This window comes from Mobula birostris, chromosome 3, assembly GCF_030028105.1.
Source record: "Mobula birostris isolate sMobBir1 chromosome 3, sMobBir1.hap1, whole genome shotgun sequence".
NCBI lineage: Eukaryota > Metazoa > Chordata > Chondrichthyes > Myliobatiformes > Myliobatidae > Mobula > Mobula birostris.
Window position 1 is genome coordinate 88,098,805 of NC_092372.1, and position 27,314 is coordinate 88,126,118.

Sequence of the window (27,314 nt, forward strand, 5' to 3'; positions counted from 1 at the left end):
AATTTTAATTGTGCATAATGCAATACTGTATTGAGATATTTTAAATATTTGAAAATCGTGATCTTGTTTCTGTTCATAATTATTAGTTTTAGTAGCCTTAAAACTGGAATTTAACTATTTGACAATATTTGATGAAAATGATCTTTCATCCTTCAGACAGGAAGTGTTCTCGACACAGCACAAAGACTTTTGGTCTAACTAACATCTTGTTATTGATATTGAAATATTCACAACCTTTCAAATATTCTTTAATAATTAAAGTAGTTTTAAAACACTTTGTCTTGTACATTTGCAAATTGTAACTGTAATGGAGAATTGTATTTCACTCCTTCAAGGCTCCTCGTCTAATGTCCGAATCCATAGTATCTTCCATCCTAGCTGAAGACTTTAATCTAGCCTTTCAGATTGCAGTGCTATCAAAACCTTTGTCATAACCAGTAGCAGCAGTTCTTGTGCACTCCACAGTACAAGCCAGATGGTCTTTCTGACACAAGCTTGCAGATTCTAGAAACTGGAGTAACAGTCCACTAGAGCAACTCAGTGGGTCAAGCAGCATCTGAGGGAGGAAAGGAATTTTTGACGATTCAGATTGAAACCGTACACTGGTCTTGATTCAAGGTTTCAACCTGAGGCATCAACAATTCCTTCCCTCTCACAGTGGTTGTGTTCCTCCAGCAGATTGGTTTTGCCATTGATGAGTTGTTATTTCAGCTTCAGACTCTCATCCTACAGTCAGTCTATGGATAAGCCAAGCAATTGCAACATTACACAGAACTATATGTGTTACAGGGCAGTCCAATGCTGTATTCCCCTATGAGTCTAAGCAATATTTTAAAATCTTGCCAACTGAGTTGTCATGGTGGTGGATATTAAGGTAGTTGCTGAATAGCTGCTCGGAGGGATATAGGATTGAATATAAAATTTGCACAGTGACATAGGGATATGTCGAGAAGTATTCAGTGCGTTTCAATGGTACATGGAAAGGAAGGCCAGACAGGCTTTGGGTTTGAGCCCATTCTTCTCTTAAGCAACAACTTGCAAATACACTGATCACAATTTCTCTATGGCATTATCACTGGATATGCATAGAGTGGGGTTGCATGTAAGAAACATTTTGCAGGCAGTTGTGGGTCTGCATTTTCTGCAGGATGACATTTTTCAGGAATCAAGTCAGGAAAAAGTAACAGTCTTGTAGAGAACTACCTAAATATTGTAACATTGACATGACTAGCATGAAATTATAATGGTTTAAAAACTTAAATATTTCAATTTAGAAGGTATGAGAATTATCCACACTTCTATTACATTAGTTTTGTGGCTAAGTAGTTGATATGGCTTTGTTGCTATTGAACACTCATTTAGTGTATTTCTGACTATCTTACAGCAAGAGTTCACCCCTAACTTTTATTTGCCTCACTAAGTAATTTCCCTTGATTCCATTGGGGAGATTCTAGTGCATCCTGTTGAGATGTGCTGAAGTATAGACTACAACCTTAATTTCCATGTTAAGCAAAACCTTGTGTGGAAATCTGAATTGTTTTTGATTTCAATGCACAGTGAGGATATTTTCCCATAGTTTAACCATCATTTGCATTTGTGCTTTTGTTTCCTGTCTTTGGGTCATTAAATACTCTTCTTTCATGCCTTGGCATTTTAATCCCTGCAGAATCTGAGGTTTTCATTTTTGATTCTGAAGTTGTCACAGTAGCTTTCCTAAAACTTGCAGAACATTTTGCTATTCATTTTGAAGGTGGTTGGTGGTGAAAGAGCAGAGAAATGGAACACTTTTCCATTTTTGAAGTGGATTCTTGTATACTGTATATGACTGTGGAATAATCCAACTTAAAATGTGCTTTAAAATGTATGAAGCAGTGTTTATATTTGCCACTTTTCAGTCCTTGAGCTCTATTTTGTGCACATTGGCAGCTTCTTCTGATCTGCTGTAATCTCTGGCATAGTACTGACATGTAGGTAACTCCTTATCTGTCTTCATGTACACATGGTTTAACGGTCTTCACGAAAATACTGAACTCTGTCCACACTTAAATCTTCAAAACTTCTGGCCGCCTTACGTGCTTTCCTTCCTCAAATCCACTGCTGAGAACATCATCTTGAAATGACTTTTCTTGCTCTATGTAATCTCTCTTCAAATATTTACCTTTACTTCTATTGTGACATTTCAATGAAAAGCAAGTCCTCAATGGTTGCTTTCAACTTGTTACAATACTTGTTTTCTTTCTTAACTTTATATGAAATTGGAAATTGTTGGAGATGCTCAGTAGGTCTTGCGACATCTGCAGTGAGATGCTTTTCTTTTCCAATTACTGATCCTCTTGAGGAAGAGATAATGGCTGATACTTGTGTGGAAAATTTCTAGTTTTGCACAAGTGCAGAAAATGTTTAGGATTTTATTTTCCAAAACTATTTTCTAACATTTACATGTTATTGGTAAACATTTATAACATTCTTAATGTACTTTCTGATCTACAGAAAATTTAACGTAAACATATTTGGATGCAGTTGCATTTTGCTAATCAAAAATATTTCTTTCTTTCTCCCATGCAGATATTGGCAGTGTTCTTGGAGGTAAAGTAAAAGCTCGCTTTGCAAAGGATGTTATTCCTGCACTGGATGCTTCTTTCAATATGGCCAGAGGTTCGTTGTATGCAATGATATTTTGAATGGTAACAGAATTGTGCAAGTCAATATGTGGGGGAAACAATGCACACATTTCGAAACTGGCAGAGGATATTCTATACTCAATTAGTTAACACAATATAGACTTTGAAATTGAAATTTAGGATGATGGAACACAGGATGAAGTAGGGTGTTAATTATTAATCTAAATTGGAAATACAAGACTAAATTCTGATGTGCATCAATCTAATTCCCTGTTCCTTCTAGAGTACTTGTGCAGAATATGTACCTCTCTTAAAAGTATTCATTGAGCAGCAGTACAAAGAAAATAATTTTATTTAAGGAAAATTGTCTATTGGATAGTTTTCTGTTAATATTTATGCTTTCATTGAATTAATAAGGTAATTGCTATAACTTGCCACCTTTCCATTACATGGAGGAAAACTTATTGATCATTTCCATTATATCCCTTGCAGAAGTGAAATTGTTTAAATAAGGATGTATAATTGAGTGGCTTAAGACAGAGGTCAAATCTTTGAAATTTGCTTTTTGTTTAGTTAAAGTCAGTGAACTAAACAATAAAGGTCTCTAGTGTTAGAATTTTTGGCAGTCCTAACAATGACTACTACTAGCAGTCATTTGAAAAGATTCCAGTTTAAGTGGCATGTGACAGTCTATTAAAACATTGGAAGGGAACAGGGGAAGAAAGTGTTTTAGTTAATCCCAACCCCATCCCTGGCTATTGGGCACACTTTCTAACAGTTTGCCGAAGCACTAGGTCAAAAACTTGCCAATTCATTTGCTTTGTTCCTTAATATTATTTTCACTGGGATCAGCACTACACGAGGGAGGGAATCTAAGGATGTGCTTTAATTTGTTTAAGCACAATAATGTTTAAAGTTTACAGTGAGTGTATCTGAGTATCTTAGTAATTTATAATGAAAAGATGAGACACATGACAACACTTAGCAGGAACTGATACACTTAACTGGTACCAATGTACCTTTTTTCCAACTATTACCATCACTTTCCTGTTATCATTTGTTTGCTTTATTTTTTTCCTTGCATTGAAGCCACGGTGAAAAGGGCTATCAAAGGTAATTTTGGCATCAGATGTTTTAAGTCTCGTATACTTGTTTGTTCATGATTTCTTTGATTTTTTTTTTGTCAGAATCCATATTGTTGTATTTGGCCTTGCTGTGAAGTTTACTCTATGGGTAGTCACACATTTAATTAAATCACCATGGAAATTATTTGTCTGCACAAAATCCACCAGTCTGCAAGAGTTTATTATAGTATTATTTAGGTGAAAACTGTATTATATTAATATTGTTAAACAACATTTGTTGATTTAAATCAGAATTTTCAGATCGAGTCTTTGGAATTGGTATCATCATTCAACAAATGCTTGACTGCCTTTAATTCAGGCAAGCTGTACATAAAGGAGCTTTTGTAAAGTGATCTTTTAAAAACTGAGTTAAATGGCCCAAAATTTTCAGATTCAAAACAATACTTTCTTTTTCAATCCTGTATGCTGAGCACTGCTTGTTAGTTGTTAAATTATGTGAAACTTGGTAGCCATCTAGAGGTGACATATCAGTACTTCATAATTTGGATTATTTTCCAGTCGTCTTACACATGACTCAAGCATTCTAACAAGGTCAGTGCCAGCACATTCTCAACAGTACACCTGAAAATGAACCTGAAAAATGTTTTAATAGAAGATTGCACAAAACAACTATATTTGTTGGCATCCCATACATAAAGCTGACGAGTGTTTTTTCTTTGAGCAAAGATCCAAAAATAATTCTACTCACAAGAGTTGCTGCAGATGGTGGGATTTTGGAGCAATGTGCTGGAGGAGCTTAGGAGGGCAAGTAGCATCCATGGAGGGGAATAAGCAGTTGATATTTCAGGCCAAGACCCTTCGAGATAATTGTACTGTTCTTTTATGTATGGGTCACAATGTGCTGCCAGATCTTCAATTTTTTTAAAGAAACTGTTTCTCTTGTACTTGTAATGTGGGCATTGCTCCACCTCTGGTGAGCTAAAACTTTCTTCATTTCAAACTAAAAGACTTTGGGGACATATCTTCCACTGATTGTAAGCTCCCTGAGCCTGCTAAAGGTGCATATTGTTTATTCCAGCCTGCTTCTGGTTGGAGTCTTTGGTTATTAACCAGGTTTTCAGCTGAACAGCATGGCACAGGCCCCCTCTGAATTCAAGTTGTCCATTCTCACCCACAATGGCTTTAGTGATGGTGTGGCCATATCTGCAGATCCTTTGTCATTGAATTTGTGTGCATCTTTAACATTCTAACACTGAACATCAAATATTTTTAAAAATTCACTCTACACACACGTACATAATTAGGTATTTAAGTTAACATGATAAAATTATCTAACTTCTTCAGTAGCTACTGTTCCAATTGATCTCAGTGGGACAACTATATAACCTGGTACAAGCTCAGTGGGGAGATGCAAGGTGTGAAGATGCCTGACTACCCTGGTGAACTGAGGAACTCAGTGGCCCATTGCAGGTGTCCTTAACTGAAGGAAAAGGTGGTATTCAACCAAGGTTTTAGTCTGATCGCCTGTTCAATTAGATTTGAACTGATCTGGCTCTTTAAAATGGATGATTGGGATCATTGCCTTTACCCCCTACTTCAGCCATATTTTTGGGTTGAATCATACTGTCCCTACACCTCCTCCCTCACGACCATTTAATGCCCCAAACTGTCCTTCCAGGTGAGGCTTTCCCGCTGGCCACCCATTTCAATTCTACTTCTCATTCTCATTCTGACATGTTAGTCTGTGGCCTCCTCTACTGCTGTGATGAGGCCACATTCAGGTTGGAGGAGCAACACCTTGTATTCTGTCTGGGTACCCTCCAACCTGATGGCATGAACATCGATTTCTCTAACTTCCGGTATTGACCTCACCCCCTCTTCTTCACCATTTCCTATTGTATTGGTTTGATTTCCAGCATCTGCAGATATTCTCTTGTTTGTCATATTATGACTTTACTGTTCTATTATTACATAGCTGAGCTTCAGATTTCTTGCTCTCTTTATTTCTGAACAATATTGTCACTCTCCAACCCTTAGTCCACCTGCTGCTTTATCCTCGTTTATGCTCTTTGGATACTTCGCTGGTTTCCAACTTTGCTTTCCCAATGACATGTCATCGACGATCATCCTACCCATTCATCATTGGCATTTTGCAGTTTGTGTGCAGTTTTGGTCACCTACCTACTGGAAAATGTGATTAAGGTTGAAAGAGTACAGAGAAAAATTACAAGGATGTTGTTGGCAGGAGCTGAGTTGAAAGGAAAGCTTGAATTGGATTTCTTCCTTGGAACATAGAAGTTTGAGAAGAGATTTGATAGAGTTTTACTAAATTATGAGGGATTTAGATAGGGTGAATGTGAATTGGCTTTTTCTACTGAAGTTGGGTGGGACTACAAACAGAGGTCATGAGTTAAGGGTGAAAGGTGAGAAGTTTAAGGAGAACATGAGGAGAAACTGCTTCACTCAGAGGGTCATGAGAGTGTGGAATGAGCTGCCAGCACAGGTGGTGCATGCGAGCTTGATTTTGAAGTTTGGAAAGGTACATGGATGGTAGGGGTATGGAGGCCTGTGGTCCTGGAGCAGGTTGATGGGAGTGAGCAGTTTAGATGGTTTTGGCATGGGCTAGATGGGCCAAAGGTCCTGTTTCTGTGCTGTACTTTTCAGTGACTCTTTTTCAGCTTGAAAACAGGCCCTTTAGCCAATCAAGTCCATGTTGATCCTACATTAATGCAATCCCATTGGGCAATTTACAGTGGCCAGTTAACCTACCAACCCACACATGGGATGAGGGAGGAAACTGGAGCACCAGGAGAAAACCTACACAGTTACAGGGAGAATGTACAAATTCCACACAGTGAGCACCCAAGATCCAAATTGATACACCGTCTCTGGCATTGTGAGGCAGCAGTATAACTTGCTGTGTTGTTGTGTCACATTTAAATCTTGTTCTCCAACACCATGAATTTAAAACTCTCCACATATTTTTCAAATCCATGCAAGGCCTTGCTCCTCCCAGTATCCTAGAAATTTTCACCAGTGTAGGCGCGTGGCCAAGTGGTTAAGGCCTTCGTCTAGTGATTTGAAGGTTGCTAGTTCGAGCCTTGGCTGAGGCAGCGTGTTTGTCCTTGAGCAAGGCACTTAATTACACATTGCTCTGTGACGACACCGGTGCCAAGCTGTATGGGTCCTAGTGCCCTTCTCTTGGACAACATTGGTGAAGTGGAGAGGGGAGACTTGCAGCATGGGCAACTGCTGGTCTTCCATACAACCTTGCCCAGGCCTGCGCCCTGGAAATCTTCCAAGGAGCAAATCCATGGATCATGAGACGAACGGATGCCTATCCTAGAAATTTTCACCTGATACTGTTCTGCCCCTCATTCTCATTTCTTTAAGTTGTTTCCTAAAAGCTTTAGGCTCTTTTTAATATTTTAAAATGGATATTGAAACCAGAATTCTTTATGCCCTCAGTTATCTTTCTCAAACTGCTTCCATTTTGCCAGGTTTCTTTTTCCATTGCATCTGCTCAACTGATGAGACTTCCCACACCAGTGTCTTAAATATTTTTTTCATTAATGTAACATTTCCTCTGTCCTACTTAGCAGGATTCGTGACTTTCTCCTTCTACACTTTTCCCTTAGTCAGGCAAAGATGGAATTCTCCTTTTAACCCATCGTCTTCCATAATTTCTGCCATCTCTAACAATGTTCCATCACGAGACACATTTCCCCTCTCTCTCTCCTGCCCCCCCCCCCCCCCCCCCAGCATTCTGAAAGGGGCTGTTCACTCTTCTACCTCCTGTCACTTCCCGTGAAACTCTGGCAAACTTTGCATATTTCCATACAACAGAGAGGGAAGCTATTCAGCTATATTATTCTCAGAGCAATCCTATCAATTCCCATTCCCTCCCGTACTTCCCTGTAGCCATGCCTTTCATGCTTAACACCACCACCTGGAATCTCCTGCTATCCAGTTACGCTAGCAGTAATTCAGAGTAATCCGTTATACTGCCAGATGCTGCATCTTTGGGATGTGGGACAAAGTGTAAATGCACAGCGGAAACCCATGTGATTGCAGGCAGGGTATGCAGGCTCCACACAAGCAATATCTGAGGTTGGTATTGAAACTGGATCACTGGAGCTATTACCGTGCAGCCCTAAAGCAACACCTGCCCTTTACCTTTTCCTGTTCCACCATTCAAGGACTTGATTCTAGATGAGGTAAAAATTTACATATTGCTGTTCTAACTTAGTATGCAGTTATCCATGGTCTCGGAATGATCCTCTTTACTTAGTAGATGGATAAGTATTTATTGGAGATACACAGTGTGGAACAGGCCCTTGCAGTTTAACAAGCCACATTGCACTAGCCCAATCACTAGACCAATTAACTTACTAGCTGGTAGGTCTTTGGGCCATGGGAGGAAGCTGGAACACCTGGAGGAAACCCACGCACTCATGGGGGAGAACGTACAAGCTCTTTACAGATGGTGCCAGAATTGAACTCTGAACTCCAGAACACGCCGAGCTGTAATACTGTCATGTTAACTGCTACGCTATGGCAGCGCCCTAATGCTTTGCAGAATATCCCCTGCAGCTACCTGTCACTGTAATTCTCTGCCCTGCTGTAGCACCAACTCCTTGCTCCTCCATTGCTCCAGTGATGCCTGATGTAAGCTTGAGAAACTTCATTTTCTACCTGAGTACTTTGCACACCAAGTTTTATTCTGTGTGGCCACTGTTCCCTTCTCATGATGACCCATGGCTAAAGCACCTTCACTTTCTCTCTCCACTGATGCTTGACATAATCAGTACTTTCTCAATTTTTCAGCACCTGAAGATTTTAGCATTGTGGACAGGATAGATACAAGGGTGATTTTTTTTCTTCTTTGCTGCAGTATTTAGAGCCAGAGATTACTAAGAATTGTGGGAAGATTTTCATGACAGCTTTTGGAACTTTTGGAACCCGAGAGGGTTGGAGTTTTTCAGTTGCTGAATACATATAAAAAAAGAAATTGCTAGGTTTTATGAGATACTGAGTGAATAATAAATAGGGAGCTAATACAGTAAAATGATCAGCTGTGATATTTCTGAATGGTAAAGCAATCAGAAGGGTTCGAGTGGCTCACTGTGCTTCTTTCTTTCTTCGTTATGTGCTGATGTTCCTGAGCAGTCTTAATATTCATGTCAGAATAAAGGAAAGTGTAACTTGAATTTTTGGAAATAATTCTACACATTGAAACTAAGCATTGGCCCAGAGTATTTGATCAGTAGCACATCAGCAATACTCAACACTGATGTCTGCACCAAGTTTGTCCTTGGTTAATATGTTTCTCCCAGCATTAATGTACAGTTAGGAGCTATACATTGCCTCACAGTGAGGGTCTGAACTTCTGCCAAAAAGCCCTACCCGTGGGAAAGCAGAAATAATTATGATAGCCCATTCTGCTACACTGCTGGACTCTGAACTGATGGCATGACACAGAGTTTTAAAGCACACTTTCTGCCATTCAACAACATATGTAAAATTGTTAAACTATTTAAAAACATCTAATTGAAAGTTTTTAAACATTAATGTATTTAAATACTCAAATAAAAACTTAACTAATTCTTGCATTAGTCTCTTCAGTAATGTCATGGAGAGTCATTGTCTGTATCTGGTCCAGTCTTATGCAGGATGTTTCTTTGCTGTATTGTAAGTGGTGTAGATTTGCTACAATTTGTGCATTTGGACAAATTGATAAACATCTGACTGCAATTTTGCAAGTATTTTCCTCGTGGAAGTAACTGGTACAAGTTGATCAATTTTCCTACTAAATCTGGGTGGAGCAAACTTGAAAGCCACATCAAAATGGAACACTAAAGACTGGTGGGATTTGTCCAGTCAGCTGAAAATAAAATGTTTTACTGTGCAGTACGATAACTTGATTGACCCTCTGAATCTGCAGACATCAAAGACAGCAAGGAAGCTTTAGAGAATGTAATCATCTCCAAGCGAACATTAGGGGAAGCAACCAGCAATCTTCACGTAAGCCTGACTGATGTACAAACAAGTCTCAACAACACGTTGAATGATGCAGCTTGCAAGGTTCCAGGAACTGTTGACCACTGTAATGCCATAAGAGATTCACTCGACACTCTCAGCATAAATGCAGACTTCAACCAAGTAGGATATTTTGTTTTCTCCCTTCACTGTACCTGTCAATATCTAGCTTGTTTGAGTTATCATTTGCTCTTCAATTGCCTTGCCAGTTTCCTGCCCTCCTAATTCTGCTTTGGAAAATGAGAGGTTGTGTTGCTCTTTGGTTGGACATTTACCAGAGCATAATATGCAAACCTGAAACTTTGCCTTTGAGCTGTGGTTCAATCAGTAGGATGCTCTCTGCAACAAGTTGATTTGATACAAACCAGAGAATTTGTCCCAGGCTGGAGTGCTGTATTTCAGATAAAATGCTGAACTAGAGTCTGTCTGCTTTCTCAAATATTCATCTCTTGACAGTTTTTCAAGGAACATAAGGAATGATATATTGTGGTTAAAATTTATCTCTTGATCAGCCAAGATCAATCAGGTGATCTAGTATTAACACACTGCCATCTGTGAGAGCTTACTGTATTCAAATTGGCTTTAGTGTTTCCTGAATGGCATTAATGATCATTCTTCAAAAAGTATATGACTGTTATTTTTCATACTGAGGAAGTGCAATGTGTTTTATAAATTTAGTCCTTTAATTGGTTTAAAATACTTGCTTTGAATACTGTATTTCAGTTACAAGATGTGGATCCTGAACTTGCCAGAATAAACAATGTCCTGAAAACTAATTTTGAGGACTTGATTCAGAAGGTAAGCACAACTTAGTTCTTTGCAGAACAGTAATTTCAAAATGTTCTGCAATACTTTCTGCTGTATGTAGTTCTCAAATTTTGTACACTTATTAGTCTCAATTTTTATTTCTGAACTTCCACAGTGTAGTATTGGTTTATTATAAATTTCATGACTGAGATTCTGGTTTAACTTCTGAGCTAAATTCTATATAAAATAGAAAAAGAATCATGCATTACAAATAATATGAAAAGTGTATAACTATGTTTCTGGTTATAAAGGAGCTGAGTGACATTTTCAGCTGACTTTAATCTGTGGCAGGTTAAGTTTGGAACAGTTTGATTGGGGAAAGTTTTTAAAGAATCAGAATCAGGTTTATTATCACTGGCCTGTGTCTTGAAATTTGTTAACGCAGCAGAAGCAGTTCAATGTAATACATGATATATAGAAAGAAAAAATAAGAAAATTAGTTACAGTAAGTATGTATATTAAATAGATTAAAATGGTGCAAAACAGAAATAATATATTTTTTTAAATAGTGCATTTTGAAATCAGATGGCAGAGGGGAAGAAGCTGTTCCTGAATCACTGAGTGTGTGCCTTCAGGCTTCTGTATCTCCTACCCGATGACAACAGTGAGAAAAGGGCATGTCCTGGTCGATGAGGGTCCTTAATAATGGACGCCACCTTTCTGAGGCACTGCTCCCTGAAGATGTCTTGGATACTATGGTGGCTAGTACCCAAGATGGAGCTGACTAATTTACAACTTCCTTTAGCTGCTTTTGGTCCTGTGTGGTAGCCTCCCCCACCCCTCCCATACCAGACAGTGCAGCCTGTCAGAATGCTCTCTCCATGGTACATCTACAGAAGTTTTCAAGTGTTTTGCATGACAAACCAAATTTCTTCAAATTCTTAATGAAATATAGTGCTGTCTTGCCGTCTTTATAGCTGCATCAATATGTTGGGATATAGGTTAGTTCCTCAGAGATATTGACACCCAGGAACTTGAAGTTGCTCACTGTCTCCACTTCTGATTCCTCTATAAGGATTGGTTCATTTTCCCTTGTCTTGCCCTTCCTGAAGTCTGTAATCAACTTTGTCATCTTACTGACATTGAGATAAGGTTGTTGCTGCAACACCACTCAACTAGCTGGTATATTTTGCTCCTGTACGCCCTTGTCTTCATCTGAGATTTTACCAGCAATTTTTGTATCATCAGCAAAATTATAGATGGCATTTGAGCTATACCTAGCCACAGAGTCATGGGTATATAGAGGGAGTAGAGCACTGGACTAAGCACACACCCCTGAGGTGCACTAGTGTTGATCGTCAGCGAGGAGAGATTTTATCACTAATCTGCACAGATTGTTGTTTTCCGGTTAGGAAGTTGAGGATCCAATTGCAGAGTGAGGTACAGACTCAGGTTCTGTAGCATATCAATCACGACAGTGGGAATGATGTTGTTAAACACTGAGCTGTAGTCAACGAACAACATTTTGACATGGGTGTTTGTATTGTCCAGGTGATCTCAGGCCACGTGAAGAGCCATTGAGATTGCGTCTGCCGTAGACCTATTGTGATAGGCCACTATCTTTAATAGCATAATCTATATAAAAAGATAGTTATAATAACAGTGATGGAGATCGCAAACTTTGAATTGCTAAGATGTAGAAAAATGCAGGTTATAGAAGCTCAGGTGAATGACCAGGAACTTGCTCTTTTACTTTTCAATCTCTAAAACTTTTTACTGACTCCATGTGGTTACATTATACACATGCATATTACTATGAAAGTTGTGTACATTTGGAATGCTTTGTTTTGTAAATTCAATGGATATTTTGTTTAGAAAGCTACATTTTATTCTTCATCAGTCTGGTCTTTTCCAACTGAATTTAATCGCATTGATGTTCAGTTCCTTCTCAGATATTTGTGCTGTTATAGATTAAGCCAATCCTAGCTGTTCAGTTGTCCTGGATGTTATCACTGCAGTTATTATTTTTTCTTATGCTTGTAACATTTAGCAGCCACATACAAAATATGAAAAATTTACCTGGAAAATGTGGCTAAAAGAAATAATTAGATCAATCCTCCAGTTAAAAAAACATTCTAGTAGACATCATCTTGTAGTCTGGAGAACAAGTTTTCCCCAAGATTATGGTGTGTGATTCATGTTATCTACTATCAGCTGCACAATAATTTCTGATCCTGCTCTGGAAAGTGCCCTGTCTCTCACTAAGAAGCATTGAACTCCATTTTATTCATTGTTGGTTCTGTTTGACCCTTGGTTTTATAATGTGTTAATCTATCAGGCTACTAGAGCACATTTAAATTGTATTAAATTACTATTTAAGACATATCTTTGTGTTGGTCAGGTTTGGAAAGAAAGTTGGCAATTAAGTCAGGGCGAAACTTAAGGGTAGTTCTGGTGCAGGTTGTTGCAGCACCCATTTTCCCTCTCCTCATGTAGCAAATGTTGGTAAAAATTGGAACGGAAAATGTGTATCTTTCCTCATTCAGTTTGCTGCCCACATTAATTCTGTGCTTTTTTTAAAGATGTTAAATTTTTTCTTAAACCAAATATGGCAGATTGTAAGTGAGATTGGCTATGTAATAGCTAGTTTTGTAGTTTGCAAACTGATGGCTGTTAGGAAATGAGCTGAAACTGATGAAATTGGTTTACAAATGACAATACTTAGATAGTAAAAGGTTATTCTCCTAGTCATTAACAAGAGGAGTGATTAACATTAATTAACATTTCAAGTTTTATTTGTAATTATCATGAAATTATTCATAACAAAACCTCACTCTTCCTTCTCAAACATAAATTCAGTGATTTAAAAATTGTGGCTAGCATATGGGGAAAATTGTTCATTTGGTATTTACATTTTTCACATAGTTGTGCATATTTCTGCTCTTTTTGGGAAAAGTTCAGTTCACTTTTATTAATTCGTTCACTGGGATGAGTTTTGTTGGCGAGGACAAAAATCTGTGCCTAATGGCTAATTGTCGTCAGAGTGCAGAACTGGAGCTCTTGTTGTGATGGTGCTGCCATTGTGGTGTTGGGGAGTTTCTGAATGTGATCTTGCAATAAGGAATGATAGGTTTCTGTGTCAAAATGTTTACTTGGAAAACATGGATATCCTCGCTCAGATTATATTTGAATCTCAAACACTGCCCTTGTAGGCAATGGGTTCTAGACTGAAAGAGCATGGCAAACTGTTATAAAAAGGGAACTGCTTTCTCTGCAATGGATTTTTTTAAGATGCTAAATTATATGAAAGTAATAAAATGTTCACAACTGTGTACTGTTAATCCAAGTTTGTGTATTTATTTATTTATAGGGACACACATCTTTTAATAAAACTCCAGAAGTAATTCAAAATGAAACAAAGGCAGTTTCATCAGGTATACTTACAGAAATGTTTAATCTTGTGTGTACTTCATTTTCCATTAAATGTGTCTTTAACTAAAATATTAACAATTAGATCATTAAAAGATGTGGAATATAAATGAAAAGAGTTGGAATTGTTTGCCCTATTAATCTCTACTGTTTCTCTTTTTTTATGGCATCATTTCAATTTTGAAGCACTCCCTCGTAAGTTAGAGCAAATCTTAAGCATAGTATATAAGGGCTGTGACTTACTTTGTGTGTTTGTCTTCAATGCACCAGGGTCACTTTTCTGATTCCATACTAATCTGTTCGCAGAGGTTATGCATATGTTTTGTATATTAGAGTCTTAAACTGAGTTTGTATAATTTTTGAATATGTTGGCTTCTGCTTATATCAGATGGAAAATTTAACCATATATTCTGGGCAGTTCAATAAATTGCTTTTTAAAATGGAAACTGAAAACTCATCAATTCTGTAGAAGCCTTGCATAAAGCACTCATTTTCGTTGTTTTGGCAAATAATGTTTTAGCTTATCTATCATACATTTAAGTGTATATTGCCAAATGTATATGTGCTGTCCATAACTGTATGTATTTTCATGATTCTGTTCCTTGAATTACATTCAGTAGTTGCAATGACAGAACATGTCTGAACATGTGTAATTTGTATTATTTTTCCTTTCTTTCAGATGTAAAGAAAGTACTCAATGACGTTGGTGAAATGGTTTTGGATTTCAGTAAGAAGCCTGCTATTGATGATGTAATCAATACTTCTACTGGATATCTCAATCAGGGTCAGAGATATTTTCTTGAGTATCTTCCATATTTGGAAAAATACGACTTCTACAGGTAGGTTTTATTTTCCAAGAGCAGAATTCAGTTCAACCATCAATTTTGGCAAGCAAACATTTATTTTTCATGTCTATCGTTGATAATTTGATCTGTTCTGATAAAATATTAGTAAGCTGAAACTGTAAACTCTCTTCAGGTATTTCCAGCATTCTGTTTTTATATTGCTCTAGATTGCCTTAAATGCATTCCAACATTTTTAAAAATTGTTAGGCATAATTATTTGTAAAGTGCTCATAGTGTCAATTTAATAACTTGCACCTGTTTTGCATGTTTCTAAATGTGTCTGTGCTACAGTAAAAGTAATCAGGTGGCTTATATGGATGGTTTTTAGTGTGAAGGATTTAAAGAACACATCGACAGGGGTGCAGTGTCCCCAAGTTTACTTGTGTTTTAAAATTGTGCATTACCTTGAATGCCACTTTATTGCATTCTAAGTATCTGGTTAAGAAAATTTTTAGAAATATTAATAGAACTGATTTCATACCTGCATTTCCATTTTATAGATGGCTCGGTGGAATTGCACTCTGCTGTTCAGTTGTGCTTATTCTTACTTTCAACTACCTTGGTTTGCTGTGTGGATCCTGTGGATTTGACAAGCATGCTTCTCCAACCACTAGAGGTTGTGTATCAAACACGGGAGGCACGCTCCTTTTAGCGTAAGCATAATATCAAAAATATTACTGTCATTACAAATACATTGTAAAGTCTTTGTAATAAGTACTGTTTGCTTCCAATATTTTATCCATAACTTCATAACCTTTAAAATCTAACTTTTGCTATTTCTTTTAGAGGTGTTGGGGTTAGCTTCATCTTCTCTTGGCTCTTGATGCTGGTAGTTGTGGTCACGTTTTTCACAGGAGGAAATGTAGAAAGGCTTGCTTGTCAATCTTTTAAAGACAACAGTTTATTTAAGGTAACGTGCAAGAACTTGATTGTAAATGAAAGAAACAAAATCTTAAATTTCAGAACCTTCTCTTTCTGAGAATTTTAGACTAAATTTGAGCTTTTGTGTTTAAAACCCATTAGGTTCTTCTGAACTCCACTAACTAGTAGTGTTTTTTTTGGGGGGGGGGGTATTGGGTGTCAAGGCTGAGGACTCCACAATCCTCTTCCTTAATGTCTCTACCATTCCCGTCTAAATTTCTCACCCTCAGCCAGGCCTTTTTGTTTTGTTTTTTTTTACCTACATGCCCTTTATTTGGACCACTACTTATAGTCTCCATTCGCCTTCACTTAATCGGGCCAAGGTGAGTGGAGCTTAGTGGTGGATATGGCAAAACCTCAGTGGTTGGTAGGCCTCAGATACTGAGGGCCTAAACTGCCTGAGAGCCTGGAATGGCAGGTAGAGCTGGGTGCAGAGCCTCACCTAGTGTTAAATTTGCCTGAAGTTTTGTCATTATCCCTGATACTCAAACATTTGAAAAATTGTCTAGAACTTATATATATATTTTTTAAAAAGTGACATTTTAAAATTAAAATAAATTAGGAGACTTGCAAATAAAATGGGTGCAGGGAGAAGAAACTGACTGAACTTCTCTCTCCCGCCCTTTATCTCCTGGTTGGGAATCCATCAGATAAATGTGGATTCTGACCTTGTGCTTGGTCTGACCAGCATAGGATCATACAGAAATTATTTCGAGATCCCAGAACTTATCCAGCCTTGTGTGCTGGATTTGGCAATGGAATGAAATAACAGATGCTCTATCATATGTTACTTAGTTTGTCCCAGACTTGTGAAGGATCCTTGCAAATCAAAGAATCTTTCACCAGGGAATACAATTTGGCCCACTATTCTCTTCTGGAGCTTGATGTCTAGTTTTCTTTGATTGTTTTGCTGAAACTCCTGTGGGCATTTTATAAATGACTACAGTATATATAAATACCTGAGATTTAATGGGCTAAAATATAGTGTAAAATAGTATTCCATATGCTGAGTTTAATTTATTACTAACAATAAGAAATTCAAGGTTAAGAAAGTTAATATTGAAGAGCTCTTAATAAAATATGGAATCTGAACTGACTTGGTTCAGGAGGAACAACATTTCCAGTATGTTTTCATTGTTAGTTCCAAAAAACAGTGGAGGATTTTGACTCTGGTACAATATTATGTTGCAACCCTTAATGAAAAGGTACTAATTACATAAGATAATTGTGAACATTTTTTTGTAGAAGTGGTATATGCTTTTGCTAGTAAGCCTGTCATCTTTGTGTTTTCAAGCTTTTGGATACTCCCTATTTATTGAATTCGCAGTGGAAGAATTTCCTTTCTGGATTTCTCTTTTCTGAACGCAATGCAAACCTCACTTTTCAGAGTGTATACAGGTCAGGTTCTGAAGTTTACTGTTAAGTCTTGATATTTGTTCCTTGGGGAATAAAAACTAATTTGTGTGTGGCCTACGTGTGTGTGTATGAAAAATATATAATTATATACACACACACACACACACACACACACACACACATATAGTGTGTATATGTATGTGTATATGTGTGTGTGTGTGTGTGTGTATATATATATATACACACACACACATATATAATACACATGTATAATACACGTATGTGCAGTTTGACTTGTATAACATGATTTGTAACTTGAATTAATGAAGGATGCTCAACAGCTCTGCCAGGAAATGAATGCTATCACCTCTTATAAAGTGAAATCAAACGGCATAGGGCTTCACTTCCAAATGAGCTCAATGCCTTCTATGCTTGCTTTGAACGTCAAAACATGGAGGAACCATCACAAAATCCCACAGCCCCTGATGACCCTGTGATTTTAGTCTCTGAGGTTGACGTGAGTGCATCCTTCAGGAGGGAGAACACATGGATAGCATTTGGCGTAGATGGGATACCTGGCTCTGTATGAAAGACCTGTGCTACTCAGACTGCTGAAGTCAGAAGTTATAGATTTCAATGAGCACTCCAGCCAATTAAGGTAGGTTGCAATTAAGAAGAATGTGTGACCTGCCTTGATTATCATCCAGTATCACCTACATTTACAGTTATGAAGTATTTTTAGAGGTTGGTGATGAAATGTATCAACTCTTGCCTGAAAAGCGTCTTGGACCTGCCCAAATTTATCTACCGGCACAACAGGTCCACAGCAGATGCCATTTCATTGGCTCTTTTCTCAACCCTGGAGCATGTGGACAGCACCAATTCATACATCAGGATGCTCTCTATCGAATACAGCTCGACATTCAATAATATCATTCTCTCAAAACTAACGAATAAGCCTCAAGACCTTAGCCTCAATGCTTCCTTGTGCAATTGGATCCTCTATTTCCTCACTTGCTGACCCCAGTCAGTTTGGATTGTTAACGACATCTTCTCCACAATCTCCATCTGCACAGGTGCACCACAAGGCTGTGTGCTGAGCCCGCTGCTCTACTCGCTTTACAGTTATTGACTGTGTGGCTAAGCACAGCTCCAATGCCATGTATAAATTTGCTGATGATGTCACTGTCGTTGGCCGAATCGTAGGAGGTAATGAATCAACATATATGGCAGGAGGGAGATTGAAAATCTGGCTGAGTGGTACCACAAGACAACCTCTTACACAATGTCAGCAAAACCAAGGAGCTGATTGTTGACTTCAGGAGGAAGAAACTTAACGTCCATGAGCCAGCCCTGATCGGAGGAATCAGAGGTGGAGAGGGTCAGCAACTTTAAATTGTTGTTAGTTCAGAAGATCTGCCCCTGGGCCCTGGGCCCAGCATGCAAGTACCATTACGGAAAAAGCACAGCAGTGCCTCTACTTCCTTGGAAGTTTGTGAAGATTTGGCATTACAGGTAAAACTTTGACAAACATCTATATATGTGTGGTGTATATTGACTGGCTGCATCACAGGCCGGTGTGGAAACACCAATGCCCTTGAATGGAAAATCCTAAAAAAAAGTAATGGATGTGGCCTAGTTCATCATGGGTAAAGCCCTCCTCACAATTGAGCACATCTACACGGAGCGTTGGTGCAGGAAAACAGCATCCATTATCAGGACCCCCATCACCCAGGTCATGCTCTCTTTTCATTGCTGCCGTCAGGAAGAAGGTAAAGAAGCCTCAGAGACAGTTATTACCCATTAACCATCAGGGTCTTGAACCAAAGGGGATAACTTCACTCAACTTCACTTGTCCCATCAATGAAGTGTTTCCACAATTTATGACTCACTTGCAAGGACTCCATCTCATGTCCCCAATAGTTGCTGCTTATTTATTTATTATTATTATTTCTTTTGTATTTGCACAGTTTGTCCTTTGCACACGAGTTGCCTGCCCTGTTGGGTCTGATCTTTCATTGAATCTACTACGGTTTTTGGTTTTATTGAGTATGCCTACATGAAAATGAATCTCAGGGTTTTACATGCTGACATACAGTGCCTATAACAACCCCCCACCCCCCACCCCCTGGAAGTTTTCATCTTTTATTGTTTTACAATATTGAATCAGAGCAGACTTAATTTGGCTTTTTTTGATGCTGGTAAACAGAAAAAGACTCTTTCGTGTCAAAGTGAAAACAGATCTCTACAGAGTGATCTAAATTAATTACAGATATAAATCACAAAATAATTGATTGCACAAGTATTCACCCCCTTGTGACAGTCCAAATCATCACTAGTGCATCCAATTGGTTTTAGAAATCACATATTAGTTAAATTGAGATCTGTTTTTGGAGATGTATGTACAAACGTTTGTAGATTCGAGGTGTTTCAATTGAATGTAATAAAAATACACCTGAAAAGCACAAGTCAGAAGATGGATACAATAAACAAAAGCCAAATTAGATCCACTGAGATTCAATGTTGTAAAACAATAAAACATGAAAACTTCCAAAGGGAGTGAATAGTTTTTATAGGCACTGTATATGTGTGTTCAGTGCTGTCAAACGAGAAATGTACAAATGAGATCAAGGCAATTACCTGAACAATTTCAGGGACATCTTGTAGATTATTATGTATTTTAAAAGTTATATTCTTGCTATTGATGCTAAATTAAATTCCATTTTTAATTTTTATACAGCAAATGCCGCAGAAATGAAGGAGTATATTCGGCCTTCCAGCTGCAAAATGTATTCAATATAGATGATGTAAATTTCAATGCAGTAAGTAAAAGTGGTGATGTGTGTCTTAAATAAAATAATAAAAGCAGTTTCCTTGGTAATGAATGAATTCAAACTTGAAAAGACAAGTGAGAGCTGATCATAATAAATGTACATTCCGTTAAGGGGAATTTGTTTTGCCATGAGTTATACAGCCGACTCTTCTTATCTGCGAGGGATTAGTTCCGAGACCCCCCACAGATACCAAAAAACGCAGATGTTCAAGTCCCTTATTTAACCTGTCTCAGTGCGGATGGACTTGAGGACCCAGGGCAGTACAGGACCCGCTGCCCTCAGTGTTTCTGTTCTGTTGACTTATAATACCTAATACAATGTAAATGCTATGTAAATAGTTGGTATACTGTATTATTTAGGGAATAATGACAAGAAAAAAAAGTCTGTACATGTTCAGTATAAAAGTGTATAAGACTTAGTATGCAAATAGAGCAGAAATTGTATGCAAAAGTTCAAAAGGTTTTTTTGTTAATGGCATTGATGATATTTTTTCAGTATACAGCTAACCTGACAGACAAATTCGCCAATGTTGATGTGAATTTGAGTAGTATTGTAATACTGGATGAAGAAGCAAAGAATGGTCTTCTTGATTTCTCTGATACTGGCATCGACAGAATTAATTTTACGGCATACTTAAATGAGGTATTACTACTTCTTGACTTTCAATGGGATGAAACATCTACCAACTGGAAATTAGTTATTAGAACTTTTAATCGTCCTAATGTAACTGAAGAAAAAGTTTTACCTTGGATAAATGTTAACTGAATTGTTAAGCAAGTTGATTATAAGTGGAGTTGATATGATCTTTTTCTTTGTTTGAATTTCATCAAGTGCAGTGATTTGCTTTTTACCTTGTAATAAGGTTTTAATGAGATTTCCATACCCAAAAGGATCAATCATAAAGATTAAATTTTTTATTTTTTGGCACCTTCCAGCAGCTCTTTTAATTGATGCCGCTTATGGACCAGACTCTGTAGTTAATTTGATGATGTGTTTCTGGTTTCTGATTGCTCCTTTGTTTTTTTGGGTTGCTATTTTGTGCAATATTGATTGGGATGGACGAGCTCTGCAGCCTGCAGTCAATGTTCTTTTTTTCTGTAGTGCAACTTCCCAATTTCAAATTCTCCAATTCTGGCTCGTTGACCACATTGACCACAGAATGAACAGCAATAAGCTGCTAACATCTGGAATTCCTTTCCTTCCCCCCCTCAAATTACAAAGCTTTTGTTTACACCTTGTAATTTTCTTCCAACGTTTTTTTAACTCTCATTTCTGTAAAGAACTCGACTTCCTGAAAACATTACCCATGTACACTGTTCATTATGTATAGAAGAACTAGACAGTTAGTTTGGAACTGAAGAATTGTTTTATGTGTGCTAAGTCCTTGTCTTTAAGGGTAATGATGCAGAAGTTCTATGGATAACAAAAAGCATGAATATCACAAAAACAAGATGCTGGAAGAGGTCAAGCGGTCAGGCAGCATCTATAGAAAAGAATAACAGTTGAAGTTTTGCGTCAAGATCCTTCTTTCTTTAGGAACACTTTTAGCGTGCGTTGCTTTAGATTTCCAGCACCTGCAGGCTTGTGCTTACGAATATCACAAAGGCCATTTAAGACCGGTTCAAACATAAGCCTACCCTACAAGTTCTACATATAGTAAAATGTTTAAATATCTAAAAAGAAATAGTATTATTTAACAAACTTTCTGTTGACAGCATTAAAACTTGCAAACACTATTTTTGAAATCACAAGTTGCGGTTGTGTAAGCAAACACACTATTACAACAGCACACAAGGACCCATTTGATGCTGGTGATCAGGAACTGGTCACTGTCTTTACAGGTTGTGCCCAATGTGTATATATAATTGGAAAAAAGTTGAGATGGAGCCAGAGGCTAATCTCGTGTATGCAAAGCTATGGGTAGCAAATGAGCAGGTAATGATAAATTTGTATAATTGTTCAGATATGGGAGAAAATGTCTAAACAAACATTGGTGCTTTTAAAACCTACTGTCCTTTCAGGCTACGTAATCTCCAGCTTCCTTTGCCAGTGTCTTTGATAATTTCGTTTCCTCCCACATCCATGCTCACTTTTCTCATATTTGAATCTTTCATAGCTCTTGGGTGAGAAAAATGGTCTCCTATAGTAGTCATAATAAACATTGTTGTCTTGATGACTTTAGTGTGTAATTTGGCCTGAGTGGCCTCTTCCCGTTCATTTGCTTGAAAGTGCAATGTAAATTTATTATTGAAGTATGGATATGTCACCCTATACTACCTTGAGATTCATTTTATTGCAAGACACAGAACAGAGAAATACAATAGAATCAATGAAAAAATTACACACAAAGACTGCCAAGCAACCACTGCAAAAGAAGACAAACTGCAAATTTAAAAATATATATATTTAAATAATGCTGAGTACTTGAGTTGTAGATTCCTTGAAAATAAATCCATAGCTTGTGGAATCAATTCGCAGTTGAAGTAAGTCAAGTTATCTACAGTGGTTCAGGAGCCTGATGGTTGAAGAGTAATAACTGTTCCTCAGTCTGATGGTGAAGGACCTAAGGCTCCAGTACCTCCTTCCGAATGGCAGCAGTGAGAAGAGAGAGAGCAAGGCCTGGATGGTGGAGGTCCTTGAAGATGGATTCTGTTTTCCTATGGCAGCATTCCTTGTAGATAGAGGGCTTTACCTGGGATGAACTATTTCATTTTAGGGGAATTTGTCCATTCATGGACAGTTAACCTTCTGTCTTTTCAATTGTATCTAAAGTATATAATATAGTCAAGAAGTAATCTTCGTTGATTTTCTGCAAGTGTCCATTTGCACAAGTTCTCTTCAGTTTTATTTCTTTAATTTACAGATCAAAAAAAATGTAACCAAGGTGGATCTTTGGATGTTTGCAAAAGACTTAGAAGTAAAAGCAAATGCATTGGTAAGTTTTTTTTTTATTTGTGAAACCTGCCACAGATAAAATTTTGTTAACTTTCTCTCTGCATGCTGCAAATGCATCTACTAGTTTCACTTAAGTAGTGGGGAAACTACACTTTACATAATTGGAAGTCTATTCACTGACATCACTCTGGTTACTGTGGGATTGTGAAGAATGAATTTAATTATTTTCCTCGGGTTGTAATGAAATTTACATTGGTGCCTTAGTTTGATTTTGATGAAGGAGCTGAACCCCTGAATGAGCTAGGTAGCTCTGACTTATAACTCACATTGATCAATGTCTAAATCTTTTTTTAGAGCGGAGGCTTTTGAAAATTTTAAGCTAAGAATTCTGTAAGTTGTGACTTTGTTGCAGACTAAAGCCCAATTTATACTTCTGTGTCAAATGTATGCCGTGGGTACCGCGTTACCCTACGCCGTAGGGTGACGTGCACCTCCCCAAGAATGTAACTCATGCGTTGCGGCGACGCAGACTGCAACAACTGTGATTGGTCCGCTTGGTAGCATCGCATTTCCTCCTATGCATTTCCAGTTGCTTTTCTCCGCCATGTCTGTACACTGATGCGAAATAAATGGTTGGAGACGATGAACCAAATCGTCAAATCTACCTGCCGACATCCAAAAATATTTGAAATGCATTTCCTCATCCATGTCTCTCATGAAGAAACTCAACACAGTGGCATAGAAACCCCACCACCAACTAATGTTTTGGCGGTGAATTGCAGAACGACGCAGACACAACTACGCATGCTGGCTACGGCATCGGGCTACGCAAAAGTATAAATCAGGCCTACGGCCTAGCCTGTACGCACAAGTATAAATCAGACATAGCAATAAACAATGGTGCCTTTTGAAAAATTCATTTCATATTGTTGGTATTTATGTCCTGCATCATTTTTTTTTGGTTAAATGTCTGTTAAGTTTGTAACCTAATCATCCATTCAGAAGGACCAAGATATGCTTCTATGTCTTATGCACTGACAATATTAGTGTGCCTTTTTCCCTCCCTTTATGCTGGTCTTTTAATTGTCAGTTTTATATCATTGCCTTTACTTTCTACTGAAGTGCAAAGTAAGCATCAGCTGCTTCTCAACTATTTTTTTTTGTGTGTGTATCAGCCAAGACAAGCATCCTTTAAGAATTTAAAATCCTGCTATTGGCTTTAAAGTGCTTATAAAAAGTATTCACCCTCTCTTTCCCCCCCCCCCGCCCCTGGGAAGTTTTCATGGATTATTGTTTTACGACATTGACTCGAGTCTTCTGTTGATCAGTGTCAAAAAAGCCAAATCAAATCCACTGCAATTCAAAGTGAAAACAAATTTCCTCAAATGGGTCAAAATTTGTTGCAATTTTTAAACACAAAATAGTTGATTGCATTATTATTCACCCCCTTCAAGTCAGTATTTAGTAGATGCACCTTTGGCAGCAATGTGACTACGTGGATCGGTCTCTACCAGCTTTGTACATCTGGACACTACAATTTTTCCCCATTCTTCTTCACAAAACTGCTCAAGCTCTGTCAGATTGCATGGGCATCATGAGAGAACAGCCATTTTCAAGTCCAGCCACAAATTCTCAATTGGATTGAAGTCTGAACTCTGATTTGGCTACCCCAAGGCATTAACTTTGTTGATTTAAGCTATTCCTCTGTAGCTTTGGCTTTATACTTGGGGCCATTGTCTTGCTGGAAAACAAATCTCTTAAGTTGCAGTTCTCTTGCAGACTGCGTCAAGGTTTCCTCCAGGATTTCCTGTATTTTGCTACATTTGTACATTGATTTTACCGTCTACCTTCACAAGCCTTCCAGGGCCTGATGCAGTGAAGCATCTCCACTGCATGATGCAGCCACCACGATGCTTCTTGATAGGGATGGTGTGTATCTGATGATGTGTGGTGTTTGGTTTATGCCAAACATAGTGTTTAGTCTGTTGGCCAAAAAGCTCAATTTTGGTTTCATCAGATCATAGAACCTTCTTCCAGCTGACTTCAGAGTCTCCCATTTGCCTTGTGAAACTCTAGCCGAGATTTCATGAGTGTTTTCTCCCCCCAACAGTGGTGTTTTCTTTGCCACTCTTCCATAAAGCTGTGACCAGTGAAGCACGCAGGCAACAGTTGTTACATGCACAGTTTCTCCCATCTCAGTCACTGAGGCTTGTAACTCCTCCAGAGTTGTCATAGTTCTCTTGGAGGCTTCCTTCACAAGTCCACTTGCACGATCACTCAGTTTTTGAGGACTAACTGCTCTAGACAGATTTACAGCCGTACCATCTTCTTTCGATTTCTTGATGATTGACTTGACTATATTCCGGGGATATTCAGTGACTTGGAAATTTTCTTGTATCCATCTCCTGACTTGTGCTTTTCAATAAACTTTTTGTGGAGTTGCTTGGAATGTTCTTTTGTCTTCATGGTGTAGTGTTTTTGCCAGGATACTGACTCACCAGCAGCTGAACTATCCTGATACAGGTGTATTTTTACTATAATCAATTGGAATACATTGACTGCAAACAGGTCTCCAAAAACAGATCTCCATTTAACTAATTATGTAACTTCCAAATCCAATTGGCTGCACCAGTGATGATTTGCTGTGTCATATTGAAGGGTGAATAATTATGTAATCAATTATTTTGTGTTTCGTATTTGTAATTAATTTAGATCACTTTGTAGAGCTCTGTTTTCACTTTGACACAAGTCTTTCTGTTAACCAATGTCAAATAAGCCAAATTAAATCCCCTGTGAATCAATGTTGTAAAACAATAAAACATGAAAATTTCAAAGGAGGAAGAATTCTTTTTATAGGCATTGCATGCCATGCCATGCACTTGTTCAATACAACTGAGATGGCTGATCCTGTTCAAAGGAGTCAGAAACTAAATGACATTTTTTTTAGAAAACGGTTGCACCAAATATTTGATTGCATTTTTAATGCTTGAAAGTTCAATGAAAGTACTATAATGGCAAGCATACTTTGGTAACTTGTTAGTTTTTCCAGTGTGTGACTTTCTGAATGTTATGTCCAACTTTTTCAGCCTGCGGGAGCATTGGCAAATGCATTAAGGGGCCATGCAAACGATATTCGGGAAATATACACACAGCAAGTTGTGCCTCTAGAAGGAGCTCTGGTAAGAAGTGTGCAAAGAAATGTTTTATTTTCATCAAACTTTGAAACTTGTGCTGGAGCATTTGTATTGCACACCATTGGAGCTATTAAGCCTGTTTCCATATGCTTTGAATGTACTGTATATGGCCATATCTTTTGGTGATGAAAAGCAGAAAAGGCCAGTTATAATCTTGCCTTAAAAGTGTAGGAATTTTCTTTTGCCAGTTTGTCACAGTTTTGTGTTCTTGGCAAGATGTATGGCTGTGTAAATGAAATCAGAATCCATTCTTATTGTTACTGTTAAATAAGTAGCAACCCATGGGCTTAAGTAATCTACTTGCCGAAAAACAGGTGGTAGATATTTTCCACATCAAAGGTGAAGGGTAACAATGTGATCAATGCTTACGATGGGATTTAATGATTTTTGAAGAAAGAAAAAGTACCGAGAAATCCCGAAAAGATACAGCACTTAGAGCAATAGAAGAATGAGCAGTTCCTCCTTTATATGAAAGAAATTTTGTGGGCTGTTATTAGCCAAGTCCAGGATGATGCAAATCCTGATGGTAGATTTGTGATTGCCTTCATGCCTCTGGCAATGTCAGCTTTGAGGGAAAATAGAGCAATGAAAATGCAAGGGATTTCTTCATTTTATATAATTTTTTTTGTTTTCTCATCGACAAGTTTCCTCTGACCCTTGTTCACAGTTAGTTGTTGATACAAGCTTGTTACAAATGGCTCAAGATTTTATATTATTCAGTCTGGAGCAAATAGAAGAATCAAACAATACCTCTTTTATTGGACTAGTCTCTTAAAAACACCTGTTTGACAAGGATTATTAATCAAAATCTCATAAACCTTTTTAAGGCTAAGGTGGTCATCTAAAGTTAGATGGGGTGGCGTTCACTGCACCGTTCATGACATCTGCAACAGTTAAATGCAGCATCTCACTGAAATGTAATTTTACTATAAAAGACCTAAATTTGCAAAAAATGTAGGATTTTATTAATTTTAGATCAAAGCTTTGGCTGAATTATTGGTTGGAAATTATATCATGTTATCTCAAGGAAACTCCGAATTTGAGCTTGAAGCTGTCTGTATTTAAAGCTAACTATCTTGATGCATATTATTAAAAGTCTGCACTTGTACATTCTGCCTCAATTTAAGATTTTTTTTCAAAGAAAACACATTTCTGCTTGGCTTTGATCATTATAAATGCCCATGTATCTTAAAGCCCATTTGTTTAACTTGTATAATTGTCATCTTTAAATTTTGCAATCATACCATGGGGCAGCGCTGTACTCTTTCCTTAGAAAATTGCTTATACTTTCCACAGTTCCTTTCCGAAAAGTTTTGGAAATGGCATGCATGTCCTGTCTGTGATAACT

The 27,314-nt window shown here is 37.7% G+C and overlaps 1 protein-coding gene across 12 annotated transcripts in view; it reads left to right on the forward strand.

Annotated features, from left to right (window-relative positions):
• Nucleotides 1-27,314, forward strand: part of prom1a (prominin 1a) — a 166,914-nt gene that overhangs the window by 123,887 nt on the left and 15,713 nt on the right. For all 12 annotated transcript variants that reach the window (XM_072252996.1, XM_072252994.1, XM_072252991.1 and 9 more), the window contains 12 exons: nucleotides 2,566-2,655; nucleotides 9,651-9,868; nucleotides 10,469-10,543; nucleotides 13,863-13,926; nucleotides 14,601-14,760; nucleotides 15,267-15,419; nucleotides 15,553-15,676; nucleotides 16,982-17,085; nucleotides 19,784-19,865; nucleotides 20,373-20,519; nucleotides 22,741-22,812; nucleotides 25,859-25,951. In XM_072252996.1, coding sequence (XP_072109097.1) covers nucleotides 2,566-2,655; nucleotides 9,651-9,868; nucleotides 10,469-10,543; nucleotides 13,863-13,926; nucleotides 14,601-14,760; nucleotides 15,267-15,419; nucleotides 15,553-15,676; nucleotides 16,982-17,085; nucleotides 19,784-19,865; nucleotides 20,373-20,519; nucleotides 22,741-22,812; nucleotides 25,859-25,951 — 1,382 coding nt within the window. The remainder of the gene's footprint in view (nucleotides 1-2,565; nucleotides 2,656-9,650; nucleotides 9,869-10,468; nucleotides 10,544-13,862; nucleotides 13,927-14,600; nucleotides 14,761-15,266; nucleotides 15,420-15,552; nucleotides 15,677-16,981; nucleotides 17,086-19,783; nucleotides 19,866-20,372; nucleotides 20,520-22,740; nucleotides 22,813-25,858; nucleotides 25,952-27,314) is intronic.